Here is an 18801-nt window from a genome sequence, read left to right on the forward strand (position 1 = left end):
TTTTTTAAGCTATTACTGAAACATGGCTTAGTGAGGGGCAGGACTGGTAGCTTAAAGTTCCTGGTTACAGTGTTTTCAGACAAGATAGAGAGGGGGATAAAAAGAAATAATTACAGCTGTTAGAATATTTTATTGGGCGGCGCAGTGGTTAGCACCGCAGCCTCACAGCTCCAGGGACCCGGGTTCGATTCTGGGTACTGCCTGTGCAGAGTTTGCAAGTTCTCCCTGTATCTGCGTGGGTTTTCGCCGGGTGCTCCGGTTTCCCCCCACATCCAAAAGACTTGCAGGTGATAGGTAAATTGGCTGTTGTAAATTGCCCCTAGTGTTGGGAGGTGATAGGGAATATGGGATTACTGTAGGGTTAGTATAAATGGGTGGTTGTTGGTTGGCACAGACTTGGTGGGCCGAAGGGCCTGTTTCAGTGCTGTATCTCTAAATAAATTTTAAAAAAATAGATATGTTAGAGAGATCAAACGAGCTATATGGGTTGAAATAGGGAACAAAAAATAGGCAATCACAATGCTGAGAGTGTATAGACCTCCAAGCAGTCCAAGGTAGATAGAAGAGCAAATGTGTAGGCAAATGCAAGACCAATAAGGCAACATTAGTGGGGGATTTCTATTACCCTACTAACTGGGATGCAGTCAGTGTAAAATATACAGAGGGCACAGAATTCCTAAATGGCATTCAGGAGAACTTTCGCCAGTATGTGGCAAGCCCAACAAGGGTGTTGGGGGGGTGGAATTCTGGATTTAGTTTTAGGGAATGAAGCTGGGCAGGTGGAAGGAGTGTCAGTGAAGAGCACTTTTGTGGTAGTGATCATAATTCAGTTAGATTTAGCATAGTTATGTAAAAGGACAAACATAAAATAGGAGTAAAGGTTCTAAATTGGGGGAAGGCCAATTTTACTCAGCTAAGTGATTCAGTAAACGTGGAATGGAAACAGCTACTTGAAGGTAAATTGGCATCAGAGCAATAGGAGCCCTTTGGATATCAAGGTGCATAGAAGGCAAGAAAAGTAAAAAAAAAAGAGAAGTTTATGTCAGACACAGAGAGCTTAATACTGGAGAAAGCCTAGGAGAGTACAGAACATGTAGATGTGAAATTAGGAAAGGAAAGTGACAGCATGAAAAAATACCGGCAAGTAAAACCCAAACTGGTTTTAAGTACATAAAGAGCAAGAGGATAGCTACGGAAATAGCATGGCCCATTAGGGACCAAAAAAGTAACCTGTGTGGAGATGAAGCATGTGGGTAAGGTTCTTAATGAATACTTTTTGGGCATCTTCACAAAAATGGAGGCCAATGATGGCATTGTAATTGAGGAAGAGTGAAATATTGGACGGAATAAAAATGTGTGAGGGAGAGCATTATTTATTTATTTACAGATACGGCACTGAAACAGGCCCTTCGGCCCACCGAGTTTGTGCCAACCAACAACCACCCATTTATACTAACCTTACAGTAATCCCATATTCCCTACCACCTACCTACACTAGTGGCAATTTACAACGGCCAATTTACCTATCACCTGCAAGTCTTTGGCTGTGGGAGGAAACCGGAGCACCCGGCGAAAACCCACGCGGTCACAGGGAGAACTTGCAAACTCCGCACAGCTAGTACCCAGAATTGAACCCGGCTCCCTGGAGCTGTGAGGCTGCGGTGCTAACCACTGTGCCACCCGAAAGGTTTGACATCTTTGAAAGTAGATAAATCACCTGGCCCGAATGAAATATATTCCAGGTTGTTAAAGAGAAACAAGGGAGATAAATTGCAGAGGCTCTGACAATTATATTTCAATCTTCCTTGGCTACAGGAGTGGTTCCAGAGAATTGGTGGACTGCTAGTATTGTACTGTTGTTTAAAAAGGGAGGAAAGGATAATCTGAGTAATGATAAGCCAGTTAGCTTAATTTCTGTTGTGGGCAAATTATTGGAATCAATGCTGAGGGACAATATACACCTTAATTTAGAAAGGAATAGATTAATCATGAAAAATCAGCATGGCTTTTTTTTTTTGCGAGGACCAGCTTTGACAGAACGAGGTGCAAAGCGGACTTTCAGCTGAGCGGTCAATTTCACTTTGACAGAACGAGGTGCGGAGCGGACTTTCAGCTGAGCGGTCAATTTCACTTTGACAGAACGAGGTGCGGAGCGTACTTTCAGCTGAGCGGTCAATTTCAGTAAGTTACAAGTTAATCCCCTTTTGTTTCGGAGGACCAGGGGACTGCTGGGTAAGGGAAAACTATTTATTTGGGCAGTCGCAGACCGCGTTAGGGAACTGGAGCTGGAGCTGGATGAACTTCGGATCATTCGGGAGGCGGAGGGGATTATTGACAGGAGTTACAGGGAGGCAGTCACACCTCAGGTAAAAGAAGTAGGTAGATGGGTTACCGTCAGGGGAAGGAAAGGGAACCAGCAGGCAGTGCAGGGATCCCCTGTGGCCGTTTCCCTCAACAACAGGTATACCGTTTTGGATACTGTTGGGGGGGGACGACTTACCAGGGGTAAGCAATGGGGTACAGGTCTCTGGCACAGAGTCTGTCCCTGTTGCTCAGAAGGGAAAGGGGAAGAGGAGCAGAGCATTAGTCATTGGGGACTCCATAGTTAGGGGAACAGATAGGAGGTTCTGTGGGAACGAGAGAGACTCACGGTTGGTGTGTTGCCTCCCAGGTGCCAGGGTACGTGATGTCTCCGATCGTGTTTTTGGGATCCTTAAGGGGGAGGGGGAGCACCCCCAAGTCGTGGTCCACATAGGCACCAACGACATAGGTAGGAAGAGAGATGGGGATTTAAGGCAGAAATTCAGGGAGCTAGGGAGGAAGCTTAGAGCGAGAACAACCAGAGTTGTTATCTCTGGGTTGTTGCCTGTGCCACATGCTAGCGAAGAGAGGAATAGGGAGAGAGAGGAGTTGAACACGTGGCTGCAGGGATGGTGTAGATTAGATTAGAGATACAGCACTGAAACAGGCCCTTCGGCCCACCGAGTCTGTGCCGAACATCAACCACCCATTTATACTAATCCTACACTAATCCCATATTCCTACCAAACATCCCCACCTGTCCCTATATTTCCCTACCACCTACCTATACTAGTGACACTTTATAATGGCCAATTTACCTATCAACCTGCAAGTCTTTTGGCTTGTGGGAGGAAACCGGAGCACCCGGAGAAAACCCACGCAGACACAGGGAGAACTTGCAAACTCCACACAGGCAGTACCCGGAATCGAACCCAGGTCCCTGGAGCTGTGAGGCTGCGGTGCTAACCACTGCGCCACTGTGCCGCCCTGTAGGAGGGAGGGTTTTGGTTTCCTGGATAATTGGGGCTCTTTCTGGGGTAGGTGGGACCTCTACAAACAGGATGGTCTTCACCTGAACCAGAGGGGTACCAATATCCTGGGGGGGAGATTTGTTAGTGCTCTTCGGGGGGGTTTAAACTAAATCAGCAGGGGAATGGGAACCTAAATTGTAGTTCCAGTGTACAGGCTGTTGAGAGTAGTGAGGTAGGGGATAAGGTTACAGGGACGCAAGAGGGCACTGGCAAGCAAGAATTTGGTTTAAAGTGTGTCTACTTCAACGCCAGGAGCATCCGGAATAAGGTGGGTGAGCTTGCAGCATGGGTTGGTACCTGGGATCCTGATGTTGTGGCCATTTCAGAGACATGGGTAGAGCAGGGGCAGGAATGGATGTTGCAGGTTCCGGGATTTAGATGTTTCAGTAAGAACAGAGAAGAGGGTAAAAGAGGGGGGGGTGTGGCATTGTTAATCAAGGAAAGTATTACAGCGGCAGAAAGGACGTTTGAGGACTCGTCTACTGAGGTAGTATGGGCCGAGGTTAGAAACAGGAGAGGAGAGGTCACCCTGTTGGGAGTCTTCTATAGACCTCCGAATAGTTCCAGAGATGTAGAGGAAAGGATAGCGAAGATGATTCTCGACAGGAGCGAGTGTAACAGGGTAGTGGTTATGGGGGACTTTAACTTTCCAAATATTGACTGGAAATACTATAGTTCGAGTACTTTAGATGGGTCTGTTTTTGTCCAGTGTGTGCAGGAGGGTTTTCTGACACAGTATGTGGACAGGCCAACCAGGGGCGATGCCACATTGGATTTGGTACTGGGTAATGAACCCGGCCAGGTGTTCGATTTAGATGTAGGTGAGCACTTTGGCGATAGTGATCACAATTCGGTTAGGTTTACCTTAGCGATGGGCAGGGACAGGTATATACCGCAGGGCAAGAATTATAGCTGGGGGTAAGGAAATTATGACGCGATTAAGCAAGATTTAGGATGTGTAGGATGGGGAAGGAAACTGCAGGGGATGGGCACAAACGAAATGTGGAGCTTATTCAAGGAGCAGCTAATGCGTGTCCTTGATAAGTATGTACCTGTCAGGCAGGGAGGAAGTTGTCGAGCGAGGGAGCCGTGGTTTACTCAAGAAGTTGAAGCGCTTGTCAAGAGGAAGAGGGCGGCTTATGTTAGGATGAGACGTGAAGGCTCAGTTAGGGCGCTTGAGAGTTACAAGCTAGCCAGGAAGGATCTAAAGGGAGGGCTAAGAAGAGCAAGGAGAGGACACGAGAAGTCATTGGCGGATAGGATCAAAGAAAACCCTAAGGCTTTCTATAGGTATATCAGGAATAAACGAATGATGAGTTAGAACAGGGCCAATCAAGGATAGTAGTGGGAAGTTGTGTGCGGAATCAGAGGAGATAGGGGAAGCGTTAAATGAATATTTTTCGTCAGTATTTACAGTAGAAAAAGAAAATGTTGCCGAGGAGATTACTGAGATACAGCCTACTAGGCTAGATGGGATTGAGATTCACAAGGAGGAGGTGTTAGCAATTTTGGAAAGAGTGAAAATAGATAAGTCCCCTGGGCCAGATGGGATTTATCCTAGGATTCTCTGGGAAGCCAGGGAGGAGATTGCAGAGCCATTGTTGTTGATCTTTATGTCGTCATTGTCGACAGGAGTAGTGCCGGAGGACTGGAGGATAGCAAATGTTGTCCCCTTGTTCAAGAAGGGGAGTAGAGACAGCCCTGGTAATTATAGACCTGTGAGCCTTACTTCGGTTGTGGGTAAAATGTTGGAAAAGGTTATAAGAGACAGGATTTATAATCATCTTGAAAAGAATAAGTTCATTTGCGATAGTCAGCACGGTTTTGTGAAAGGTAGGTCGTGCCTCACAAACCTTATTGAGTTTTTCGAGAAGGTGACCAAACAGGTGGATGAGGGTAAAGCCGTGGATGTGGTGTATATGGATTTCAGTAAGGCGTTTGATAAGGTTCCCCACGGTAGGCTATTGCAGAAAATACGGAAGTATGGGGTTGAAGGTGATTTAGAGCTTTGGATCAGAAATTGGCTAGCTGAAAGAAGACAGAGGGTGGTGGTTGATGGCAAATGTTCATCCTGGAGTTTAGTTACTAGTGGTGTACCGCAAGGTTCTGTTTTGGGGCCACTGCTGTTTGTCATTTTTATAAACGACCTGGATGAGGGTGTAGAAGGGTGGATTAGTAAATTTGCGGATGACACGAAGGTCGGTGGAGTTGTGGATAGTGTCGAAGGGTGTTGTAGGGTACAGAGGGACATAGATAGGCTGCAGAGCTGGGCTGAGAGATGGCAAATGGAGTTTAATGCGGAGAAGTGTGAGGTGATTCACTTTGGAAGGAGTAACAGCAATGCAGAGTACTGGGCTAATGGGAAGATTCTTGGTAGTGTAGATGAGCAGGGAGATCTTGGTATCCAGGTACATAAATCCCTGAAAGTTGCTACCCAGGTTAATAGGGCTGTTAAGAAGGCATATGGTGTGTTAGCTTTTATTAGTAGGGGGATCGAGTTTCGGAGCCACGAGGTCATGATGCAGCTGTACAAAACTCTGGTGAGGCCGCACCTTGTGTATTGCGTGCAGTTCTGGTCACCGCATTATAGGAAGGATGTGGAAGCTTTGGAAAGGGTGCAGAGGAGATTTACTAGGATGTTGCCTGGTATGGAAGGAAGGTCTTACGAGGAAAGGCTGAAGGACTTGGGGTTGTTTTCGTTAGAGAGAAGGAGGAGGAGAGGTGACTTAATAGAGACATACAAGATAATCAGAGGGTTAGATAGGGTGGATAGTGAGAGTCTTTTTCCTCGGATGAGGATGGCAAACACGAGGGGACATAGCTTTAAGTTGAGGGGTGAAAGATATAGGACAGATGTCAGAGGTAGTTTCTTTACGCAGAGAGTAGTAGGGGCGTGGAACGCCCTGCCTGCAACAGTAGTAGACTCGCCAACTTTAAGGGCATTTAAGTGGTCATTGGATAGACATATGGATGTAAATGGAATAGTGTAGGTCAGATGATCGGCGCAACATCGAGGGCCGAAGGGCCTGTACTGCGCTGTAATATTCTAATCTAATCTAATCTAATTTGTTAAAGCAAGGTCATGTCTAACCTGATTGAATTTTTTGAGGTGTCGAGTAAGGTTGATGAGGGCAGTGTGGTGGATGTAGCCTACATGGATTTTAGCAAGGATTTTGACAAGGTCCCATATGGCAAGCTGGTCAAAAATGTAAAAGGCCTTGGAATCGAAGGGAGAGTGGCAAATTGGATTCAAAATTGACTTAATGGCAGGAAGCAAAAGGGTAATAGCTGACAGGTGTTTTTGTGATTGGAAGGCTGCTACCAATTGGGTTCCACAGGACTCAATACTTGGTCCCTTCTTTTTGTAATTTATATTAACGATTTAGACTCAAACGTAGAATACAAGAACATAAGAAATACGAGGAGTAGACCATATGTCAGTTGAGCCTGCCCCACCATTTAATATGATCATGGCTGATCTTGGGCTTCAACTCAATTTTCCCATCCACTCCTCATATCCCTTGATTCTGAGACCAAAAAGCTGCCTAACCCAGCCTTAAATATATGCAATAATGAGCGGCCACTACCCTCTGGGATAGAAAATTCCAAAGGTTCACAAACCTTTGCTGAAGAAATTTCTCATCTCAATCTTAAATCATTGTCCCCTTATCCTGAGACTGTGCCGCATGTTCTAGATTCCTAGCCAGGGGAAACAACTTCTCAGTGCCTACCCTGCCAAGCCCCTTCAGAATCTGTTACAAGGAGATCACCTCTCATTCTTCTAAACTCCAAAGTATAGGCCCAATTTACTCAGCCAGTCATCATAGGACAACCCTCTCATACCTGATACCCATCTAATGAACCTGCACTGTATTGCCTCCAAGGCCTCCTTCCTTAAATATGGGCCGGAATTTTCCTTTTGGCAGTTGGGAGCCGTCCACTGACTGAAAAGTCGGGGGCGAACCCACCTCTGCCTGGTCTGGGGATCCAATCCACATTTTGCGGTTCCCAGGCCTTTAATTGGTCTGAGGCGGGACATCTACCTCATTGAGGCAGGAAGTCCTGCCTAACAGAGGTGCTGGCCAATCAGCTTCAGGCAGCTCTTAGTCCCAACAGCTCCACTGGGAGCGGTGGCCACTGCTGGGACTGCAACCCAGCCATCAAAAAGATGATGTCGGGGAGCCCTGGAACCAAGGTAAGTTATTGTTGCCTCGCCGGGGACGATCGGTCAAGCCCTGGTGAGGCAATGGTGGTCTTTTGGGAGGATGGGGATATTGGGGGGGGGGGGGGGGGCGCGTGTTGTTTGGGCGGGCCTTCTGTCGGACAAAGGGTGCCAGATCATGAGGCTCCACCACCCACCCCCCAGCCCAGGCCGTCAGAAAGCCGCTTGATTTTGACAGGCAGCATCTCTTGGGCCCGGGCCGCCCGACCAGCCATAGGTAAAATCCCAAGTTGTTAAGTGGCTGTTAAGTGGCCACTCAGGGCCTTGATTGGCCTGGGGTAGGCGGGCTGTTTTGCGCCGCCGCCTCCCTGTGTAAAGTGGTGGCAAACGCAGGAGCGGGTTGGAAAGGGCCCCCAAGCCTCCCGCTCTATTTTACGCCCCCACCACCTTCCCGCTCTTTGGGAGGGCATAAAATTCTGGCCATGGAGACCAAAACTGCACAGTATTCCAGGAGCAGGGGCACGTGTGATGGAATCCACGGTTGCAAAGCTTGTTTTTTTTTAAAGACCCTAATGGAGAGGAAACTAGAATTGAAACAAACGGAACCTAAAAACTAAAACAGAAGCTCGAAAAACAACTTCAGGTTTCTGTGGAAACCTGACACTGGTTAGAACCAGATAAAAGGAGACAGAGTCCTCCCCAGATGAGGCAGATCAGGTAGGATTGGAGCGCTTGCAAACAGAAGAAGGTGAAGACTGAATCCAGGAGCTGTTTCTGTTACTTAAAGTAGCCGACTAACCAGTCCTGGCCATGCGGTGCACAAATTGTCACTGAAGGACTCAGATAAAAGGAAGACTGGTAAATCCACGCCATCAAGACTGTCGTGAGCAAAGCTGAGAAAGTTCTGGAGAAGTACACCTTTTGGTGAAGACCACACCAGTGGATTGAGAGGGAACTGCTGTCAGGAGAACAGTGGCTAAATCCTTGAAGGAAGGAGCCAAAAATCTACCTGAGCAACTTCAGAATTGTGAAGAACTGTGACTGTAATTGTTGCCATATTTGCTGGGTAGTCTGCCCAGTGAAACCACGAGACCCATCTCTGTTGTATCTGATAATAAAGGTGCAATTCTAATATTTACTGGGATCTGTCTGTTGCTTCATGTGTAATTTATGTTGGTTGTTAATGTAAAATTTATAAAAGTGGAATCTTGTCCATTTGATTTGGTTTCCTAAATTGGGATCAATTGGTGGATTTGAACCTTTTCGTTTGTTAGTGGTCTCCATGGAGACCACCAGTTTTGCAGATGATACAAAAATTGGCTGTGTGGTTGGCAATGTGAGGAAAGCTTTAGACTGCAGGAAGATATAGATGGCCTGGTCAGTTGAGCAAAAAAGTGAAAATGGAATTCAATCTGGAGAAGTGAGTGTTCATGCATTTTGGGAGATGCAACAAGGCAAGGAATACATAATACATAGGAGGATACGAGTAGTGTGGAGGAACAGAGGGACCTTGGAGTGCATGTCCACAGATCCTTAAAGGTAGAAGGACAGGTCAATAAGGTGGTTAAGGCGGCATATGGCATGCTTTCCTTTATTAGCCAAGGCATAGAATATAAGAGCAGGGAGGTTATGCTAGAACTGTATACAATAGTTACACCACAGCTTGAGTACAGTATATGGTTCTAGTCACATTACAGGAAAGAAGTGATTGCACTGGAGAAGGTGAAAAGGAGATTTACGAGGATGTTTTCAGGGCTGGAAAACTTTAGCAATGAGGAAAGATTGCATAAGTTGGGGTTGTTTACCTTGGAACAGGAGGCTGAGGGGTGACTTAATTGAGGTCTATAAAATTATGGAGGAACCTAGATACAGTAAATAGGGATTTACCTTAGTGGAGGGGTGAAAAATAGAGGGCATAGATTTAAAGGAGGAATAGAGGAGAGATGAGGAAACATATTTTCATCCAGAGTGGTAGGGACCTGGAATTCACTGCCTGAAAGCGTAGTAGAGGCAGAAACTCTGATCACATTTAAAAAGTTCTCGGATGTCCAGCAGCTATGACATGCAAGGCTATAGACCCAGGAGAGGACTGTGGGATTAGGTTGGGTAACTCATCAACTGGCACCATGGGCCAAATAGCCTCCTTCTATCATGTAAATTTTCTATGGTTTAACTGGGAGCCAATGTAGGACAGCAAGTACAGGGGAGATGGTGCAAATTAAAACACCGGCAGCAGAATTTTGGATGCCTTCAAGTTTATGGAAGATGGAAGTTGGAATAGTCAGGTCTAGAGATAAGAAAGGCGTGGAACATACAATTTACAGCACTGAAACAGGGGATTTGGAGTGTTTATGCTCCACATGAGCCTCTTCCCAACTTATACACTTGCAGTTCGAGGACAAGATGTTGTTTGGCAATCAAAAGTGAAATTCCTGCTCAACTTTGCTTTGCACAACCCAGTGCTGGAGTGGCTAATCGTGGTGCTCTTACTGCTGTCTTCAGCAAGCTCAGCAAATTCAGCATAGACAGATGTGTGAACCTGGGACCTTTCCTGGCTTAATGACTCAGAGGAGGAAGGGGTGAAATTCAACTTCAGTGAGGGCGCAAAACAGGTGATGGCCATTTTGCACACACCCGATTTTCCTTTCAGCTGATTTCAATGGGAAGGAAGATTGGGCAGGTTACACAACAGGTAACCAATCCGCTATCACCTATCGTGCATCCCTGAAGTTGAATTTCACCCCCTTGGTCTCAGCCATCAGGATGGCACTGGCTATGTGCATTATATAGAACTGCAGAGGCTAGGCTATGTTTCAAGAACACAACATAATATTGATATGATAAACAGTAGCCTATATGACTGCCTTAGAATACTCTGCAGCCTATGTGCAATCCTCCATGCAAGAGAATGCACAACCATTTAAGAATGCAATGCTAAGAATTGTGGCAATCTGATAAAAATGCAGGTATTATAGAAGTGGCAAGCAGAGTTCAGTGATGAATCAGACTGCGCAACATTGAAAATGAATATTGGTCACTGAATAATGGATTTTCTAATCATTCTTTTAATTAGCGATGAATGGCATGTTTTGTTCATTACTGAATGATGGGTGAACAGATGGATAGGTCCCAGTAAAGCTATTTATCGAACAGCTTATGCCACAGTCATATTATCGATCAGACTCAACATTAGATGAAATGCAAACACTTGACAGTGCTATATTCTGGCCGATATATGTGCACTGAATTTGTGCTGGCATGAACTCCAAAAGGGAAGAGGTGACACACATCATTGGAGTTTCAATGTGCTGTGTCATGCAGTGATGGGATATAGGCTCTTCTCCACTCACTCTCTCTTCTCCCCCACCAACCAACATGCTCGTGCTGTCAGCTGCAACACCATGGGAAAGGACTGTGCAGATGTCAGGCTCTGTCCCATAAAGAGGCGGGTAGGGGAGAAAATCAGAGTCATCCTTGATCTGCTCCTGTGTATCTCCCAGTGGTCAGCTCAAAGCAGCAGAGAGGATGTTTAGTGGTAAGTAACTGTTCCCCTCCACAGGCACAGAACTAGTGGGGGGAGCAAGAGAAGCAACTACTCCTTCAGTGCTCATAATGGGGGTGGAAACTATCCATACTGAATGGCTTCCTTTTGTCTCACTTGGGCCCAACTCAGCTCATTGCCGGGCACCAATGGCCAGGACACAGCTCATAGAAGAAGTCGGCTTAAGCTGCAAGACTGCAACTGTGTTTCATTTGCACTTGTATTTTTATGCAACCATGCTCACCTATGCAAATTTGATGCAACTAGCATTGTTAGTTCTCCGTTTCATCACTATTGGTGGATTTAAGATTCATGCACCCGTAGGCTGCAGCATGGAGATCAGATATTACACACTTGACTCAGGTCAAACAGGTGAGCCCAGCACATAAGAATATAATGCAGTAACTGGCGGACAAAAAGAGGGCAGCATTGGAGAGTCAGGAGCAGAAACAGGAACAAACGAGTGGTGTCCTTTCCTTGATGAACCCATTCTATCCTCTGCAAATTCACTTTCGTATCCAAATGCTTTACCTATTCTCCACCCCCCACCCCCCCCCGCTCCACCCCACCCCCCACATAGACATGTATCATTTGGTCCAGTAACCAGCTGGTCTTAGAGTTGACATGCACTCCACTCAGTGCCAATTTGAATATACATGTTTATAAAGGAGTATTAAAAGTGCCAGTGAGCAAGGCAGAGGTTGCCCACAACTAGTAAAGTCCTCCACAGTAGGCAGAATGTTGGGATGTAAGTGGACGGATACTTAGGAGAGGTATAGCATGAATCCTGTTCTTCAGAACTTCTGTGGCTAGATAAACACTGAGGGAGAAAGGAAACAAAGGTTTTGCAAATAGGATTAGATGAACAAGGATGGGAGGAGGCTCATCTGAAGAATAAACAGTATGGAGCAGTTGGCCTAATGGCCTGTTTCTGTGCTGTATATTCTATGTAATCTATGCGACCAATGTTTATTGCTCATCGTTTACTCTCTTGGCTGTAAATCTAGGGAGATTAAGGAAATAAAAACAAGTTGGGAAAAAAGCAGAGCAAGACATTCAAAGTAAGAACAAATTAACCCAATGGTCTAGAAGATAAAGGTATTATCCAGTACAAAACTAAGGAGTACAGATCAGGGCAATTCCAGGTACGATCCTTAGTTGGTGCTGGGTTAGGAGATCTTAGCTGCTACAGCAAATCAGCAACCCCAGGCCAAGAAGGTGGTTAGGGAAAAAGAAACAACTAAAGTCTTTACCCCAATCACTAATTAGTGACCCTTACAAGGACAGGAATAGCTTTGGTTGTGATAGCTGGATCACTAGCATTTGCCATCTAGGCACACATGAGAAATGGCTATGTAACCGAGGTACTGCTAGACTACCAGGATCCATGAAAATGTACCATAGAACAAAACCAACACTTTTAGGAGGAGAGGAGGGTGGAGCATTGGAAAATTCCATTTAATAAAATTAGATTACAAGGATTAGCTCACAGGGTTTTCATAATTGCACCACCACTTAGATTGAAATCTCTTCAAAGGTTTTTATTGTTTCCAAGAGAGAATATCACTGTAGGCTAAAAGCACACAGAGTGTAACAGGTTATGTAGCTGCAGCAGTTCTACTCAGTAGAACAAGTAGAAGCTTGATGACAGGAAATCATTTGTCACTCCTTATGAGCAATATGAGTTTAATGTTTCTGTACAAGGCTATTCAACTAGGGTCTCACAATCAAGCCCAATCATGTTCTCACTTGACACCCACTCACTTCCAGCAACAATCATTGGATGACTATCAGGAGCAGGAAACATAACTCATTTTTCCCTCCCTTATTAAGGATACTGAGACAAATTCCTATGACCCAGTGTACATTTGTCTAACTCTTCACAGAGCAGAATTCAAACTCAGGGCCACCTGGTCTGTATAGTGCTTGTATACACTGCCTTTCCTAATTAAGCCACTGGGGGAGCCTTTTTGAATAAGTTTGAAAATCAATTGAAACATAAAGCTATCAGTGGTTGAAATCTGGATTTGTGATCAGTTCATCTGAATGATTTCTACATATCATTGTCTTACACCTTTGCAAAGGCTGAGGCTCTTTTCTCTAGAAAGGAGGTTGAGCAATGACCTCACCGAAGTCTTCAAAATTATGTAAAGGTTGGAGGAGAGAGATGTAGAGAAGACATTTCCACTTGCGGGTGAGACCAGAGCGAAGGACCATAATTAAAGACAGTCGCTAATAAATCCAATAGTGAATTCAGGAGAAACTTCTTTACCCAGAGAGTGGCTAAAATATGGAACTTGCTACCGCAGGGAGTAGGTAAGGCAATTAGCATAGATACATTCAAGGGGAAGCTAGATAAGCACATGAGAGAGAAAGGAATAGAAGGATATGTTGATGGGGTTAGATGAAGGGGGTGAGAGGGGGCTTGTGTGGATCATAAACCAATGGAATGAAAGGCCAGTTTCAGTGCTGTAAATACTTTGCAACAACTGGATGTGTTCAACACTTATGATATCAATGCTGTTCTATAAAATGGGTCCTTTAGAAGAATGTCAGTGGATCTCAGTTATCAGCTTTCTGAATAGTTCTATATTACAACTTGCATTTACAAAGTACCTTTAAAAATGGAAAAAACACATTAGTAAATATAAACCTGATGTTTTGTCAGCCTCTTGTTTACTTTCACTTTGAATGCAAAATTGTCAAAACTTTCTAATGAGAACTAACTGGGAGGTTTGAAAAAGAAACAAAGAGATGTCAAGTAGTGGAATCCACCTTACTGCACACACTTACACTGTGAGGCACATCTACAGGGATCATGCTTGTTCAGGTAATGCTCAAGTGTATCCCAGCCACCTCCAACACGCACCATCACATGATTTCTCAGAACCTGCAGAAACAAAGGAAAATTTTTAGTTTATCCCTGATCCATTACCAGTAAATAAATGGTTTCTAAATATTTAATTAAGCTGTACTTTTCTTTAAGTTCCGTCTTGAGACGTCATGGGTGAGATTGAGGGGCTATAGAAGCAACATTAAAACATGGTCACTGCCCATCACATAGAGAAGGGTCAAAGTAGACATACACATCATTAAGCAATCCAAAGTTAGGCATAGCACACATCTGATAGAGGGTAAAATATTCCATCAGTTTGATATTGTCATTTCACACATCTACCATCATTTAGACCTCGGAGCAAACCTGCTCTTTTAGTGGTTATCCATTTATACTACTAAACCTTTTAACTATACAAATGTAGAGATATACAGGATAGTGTAATGGGTGGAGAGTTGATGATTGGTCCAGGTATCAAGCAGCATCCTGTGCTTAGCATGAACCAAATATTCTGGAAAACCATTCCAGAAAATACAAACAAGGTAAGTCGTTTTGTTCTTTACTCCCGTTTCCTGTGCCCATTCACTTCATGGCCTGTTTGTGTTCCACTTGGTCCTCAGACTGTCTATACTCTGGCACAACATGCCTCCCCATGACCTTCCCCTCTGATAATCTTCAGCCCTTGCTGGAACCAACCTTGATGTACATTTCCAGGCTCATTCCATTCCTCCGCTCTTGAGTAATAATTAGAGATGCACTATTTATTGTTGAATGCTGTTGGTTTTGTGATTTGCATGAGGTAATGGGTTGAAATTCCCAAAACTCATTTTGTGCATGACTTTTTACAGGGAGTAGATCTGGGCTGGGTTCCAACTTATGCCAAGAGCGGAAAGGCAAATGCAGTAATTTACTGTGCCACCCTGCTCATTTAATCATCCCTCACCCCAGTTCTACAAATTTCAATAATTTGATTTACTTCTGTTTATTTTTCCAGTTCCAGGATATATGATTTAGTAATATTGCTGCCACTTCATCTACACGCACACATTTGCAGTGAAGTTTAGTTTTTTAGTTTTAGTTTAGTGATACAGCACTGAAACAGGCCCTTCGGCCCACCGAGTCTATGCCGACCATCAACCACCCATTTATACTAATCCTACACTAATCCCATATTCCTACCAAACATCCCCACCTGTCCCTATATTTCCCTACCACCTACCTATACTAGTGACAATTTATAATGGCCAATTTACCTACCAACCTGCAAGTCTTTTGGCTTGTGGGAGGAAACCGGAGCACCCGGAGGAAACCCACGCAGACACAGGGAGAACTTGCAAACTCCACACAGGCAGAAATTGAAAGCATCTGGAAAAGGGTTAAATAAAACAACCCCACAACCAGCAAGCCTGCTGAATATTCATTCATTCCTTTCTATGATTTTATTAGAGAACTGAATACATCTTTGAAATAGGAAGAATAATAGGATAAGAACAAAAATGGCATTTGGGTGCATAATGCCAGCTGAAGAGCTGGCACCACAGGTACAGGTATTGAGGCTGAATGACCATCTGATGTGATGTAATTTCTATCATTCTATGACTTCATCAGCCATTACAGAATCATAACAGTACATAATGAGCCCATTCGACCCATCATGTCAGTACCAGCTCTTTGACATTAAATCATAAACTTTCTCCATAACCCTGCAATTCTTTTTCCCCTTCCAGTATTTATCCAATTCTCTTTGAAAGTTACTACTGAATCCGCTTCCACCACCCTTTCAGGCAGTGCATTCCAGATTATATGAAATAAAAATACCAAAATTGTATTGAAATTATGCTGCAGTGCAGCCCATGAAATAAACAATGAATTTTGATTTTCCATCAGCTGCACAGCACGGAGGTTTTTTTTGTATTTTCTCATTCCAAAAGTCTCTCAAGTTAGTGAAACCTTTGAATGTCCCAATACAAGTCATTTCCAATAAGTGGCTGTTTTTAAGATGGCCAGTCACTTTCCTCCTGGGGTTGGATTCTCTCTTTCACATCACCTAGCAGCAGAGTCTTGGAGAGTCGCAACTAAAATGCCTGAACTTGCATTTATAAGAGAAACGATATTTGTTAGGAAATAGAGGCTCACCCACAAACATTCTAAAAATGACTGCCTTTGTGCTTGGGCGTCTGAGCTGAAATTCTGCTAGATGATTGACACAGCCAACCTTTGACTGCCTTCATTGCAAAACAAGTATGGACAAAGTCTACTGATGCTTATCATACAAAATTAAAATGGTTATAGCACAAGGCTTACTCTGATGAAGATCAATGTGCTGGTCTCACCGACTTTATATTTACCCTCAGATACTTTGGTCATAGGGAACTGTGATGGACAGGAGCAGTGGCCGAGGATCTCACGGACCTGAGAGAGAAGAACAAGTAATTAAATAAGTAAATGAAGTGTACCTGTTTACATTGAATGCCTCCTCTTCTCATGGCCTTCCCCTGTATTATAAATAGCCAACACTAAGATCTCCTAATTTTCTTTCAATAAAAATATAATTGCATTTATACTTGGTCTTTTCTGATGTCACAATAGTATAATCTACATTCTCCGGAATAAGTTCTGACCTTTTGGACCAAGCAGTATCCACTGCTGAAAAGATACAGAGCAAGTAGAAAGTTGGAATGGGAACAATCTTGCACTCAGTTCCTATTATGTAAAGAAGAAAGCCCGGGGGTTTAATGCAGTGTGTCTTCTGCAACATGGTTTAAAATATCCCTTCTGTCAGGGAGAAGGGAAATAATTAGATAAAAACTAAGCTTTGCACATTGCAAGGACCAATTCACAATATGACAGAAAGGGGAAATGCAAGTTAGATCTCCCAATCCAGTAAGTCCCCAGTTTTAGTAGTGTTGTGCAGGTCGGCACAGAATGGAGAGAAAATGAGAAATAGTACCTGTACCAGACTGTTTTTGTTCTATTCACGGCAGTCAGCTAAGAGCAATGTGGGCACAGGCTAGAAAATAAGCTGCTCAACTGCTCTTTTTGCACAGATGATGGTCTGGGGAACAGGTGGTAAGAGTGCGGGGGTGGGGGGGGGGGGGGGTGGAAAGAGAGGAAAGGTGGGGGAAGGGGTAAAGGCCCATATAGAAACTAGGGTGGAGCAAGAGAAAAGTAAAAGAACCTCTCAAAAGCAAAAAGAAAAATGGAGGTTTATTCAACATGCACTGTACAATGAGTGAAAAATCCATTACCATCATTATGAATGTTAGGAAAAAGTACATTATACAAAAATAATAGAAAAACATCCACTGAGTGCCCATGCTCTGCCCAGAGTTGAACGAGTTAGAACATTTCAAAAAAAAAAAGCAAAAACTTTCTGCAGCTTTTGGTTTCAACACCATTGATGGCCATCGCGATGCGTCATGCAAAAAGTTTCTAAGGCTCCAAATAAATTTCATGAGAGGGTTGTGTGTGTAGGAATAGAAGAGGGCTAAATGCATAATCAACAGGGAAAGACTGCTCCTGCGTGCAGCATATTAAAATATAGATCTTGTTTTGTCAATAATTCATTTGTAAACTGCTAACCTTTTGTTGTTGCTAGTTTTGTGAAATTTTATCATTTGGTATGAAGTGGCCAGTGGTGCCAGCTGAGTACATGCCAGCTGCTAAACAAATGAGGCAATGAGCTGTATAGCAGGATTGCTAGAAGCTTCTACATTATCTGAAGCAAAAATGCAAGTTCAGGCAAGAACAGAAGACTGAGTTTCATGACAGGACTAAAATGTACTGCACGCTATCCACTGCTTAAATGTTACTCAAGATAGCAAATTATTGGCAATTATGTAGCTCTTGTATTTTATTACAAGGGTCTGAAAGCAATTCATGTATAATATCACAGAAGATATTGCACACACATGGCCACAGCATAGTAATCACTCAAATTTCAGATTCCCCGCATGCAGGGCTCCAGCTCTGTCAAAGATGCCTCGGAAGGCACCTTGATGATTCTTGAAAGAGGAAGGACAAATTGGAAGCACAGTTGATAGATGTTGTTATCAGCTGGCTATCCAGTGATACTGACAAAGCAGGCTCCAGTCTATCATATTAGTCTCAGGAGGAACAGGTATCCAACACAAGGAAGACTACACTCAAACTGCACAAGATACAAATGAATTAATACATGAATCTTCTTTGAAGCAAAGAAATGAGCGTCACCTTTGTTTTTTCTAAATAATTTCAACTCAATAGGCCCTAGGTCTGAAGGCAACTTCCCCGTACATCACATCAGTTGAGCTGCTTGTCGGTGACAGCAGAATGAGTAATGTATGGAAGATGAAATATTGCAATTTGAAAGTGCTGAGCTCTCTGCACAATCTCAAATTCAAATTGTGTTTTTTTTTTAAACAATGCAGCAATAAAGTGCTCATCTGAAACAATTTGTGAATCACTGATTTTGCAAAGCAGGTAAACTCTTGCAAAAATTGATGCATGTGCCGAAAGATTCTTAACATGTAATTTTATCAAGTCATCCCACCACAACATGGCCCTGCTGTGACTACCAGATTCTTTGGTGAACGGGTTGGGGGTGGGGGATTGCAGGGTTAAAACAATTTATACCAAGGCTTTATTGGTTAACTAAGTCGAGTTAAAATTTGTGACCTTATTTTTTGTTTTATTACAGACTATTTCCAATTTCAAACTAAGACAATCATACCATTTAGTTCAATGCAATTTCCTCCATAATCACATGCTCAACTACAAAGTCATACAGACCTCATTATGACCTAGCATCATTCCATTGTGTTTCTACCAAACAGCACACAAGCAGGCCACTGGCATCTGAATTAGTGGCTATGCCAAATTACTGGTCCTGAAATGATCTACTGTCAGGCAAAGTGAGCGCAGTTAAGTGGCAAAAGAAGAGAGACTTTCC

General features: G+C 43.8%; 1 protein-coding gene across 1 annotated transcript in view; it reads right to left on the reverse strand.

Moving 5' to 3' along the window:
• The window catches only part of gas2l1 (growth arrest-specific 2 like 1), a 65671-nt gene that overhangs the window by 19712 nt on the left and 27158 nt on the right, over nucleotides 1–18801 (reverse strand). The window contains exons 2-3 of the mRNA XM_068054883.1: nucleotides 16176–16283; nucleotides 13829–13925 (exon numbers count right to left, since the gene is read on the reverse strand). Of these exons, the coding sequence (XP_067910984.1) occupies nucleotides 13829–13925; nucleotides 16176–16283 (205 nt within the window). The remainder of the gene's footprint in view (nucleotides 1–13828; nucleotides 13926–16175; nucleotides 16284–18801) is intronic.

The sequence above is a fragment of the Heterodontus francisci genome, chromosome 23 (genome assembly GCF_036365525.1).
Source record: "Heterodontus francisci isolate sHetFra1 chromosome 23, sHetFra1.hap1, whole genome shotgun sequence".
NCBI lineage: Eukaryota > Metazoa > Chordata > Chondrichthyes > Heterodontiformes > Heterodontidae > Heterodontus > Heterodontus francisci.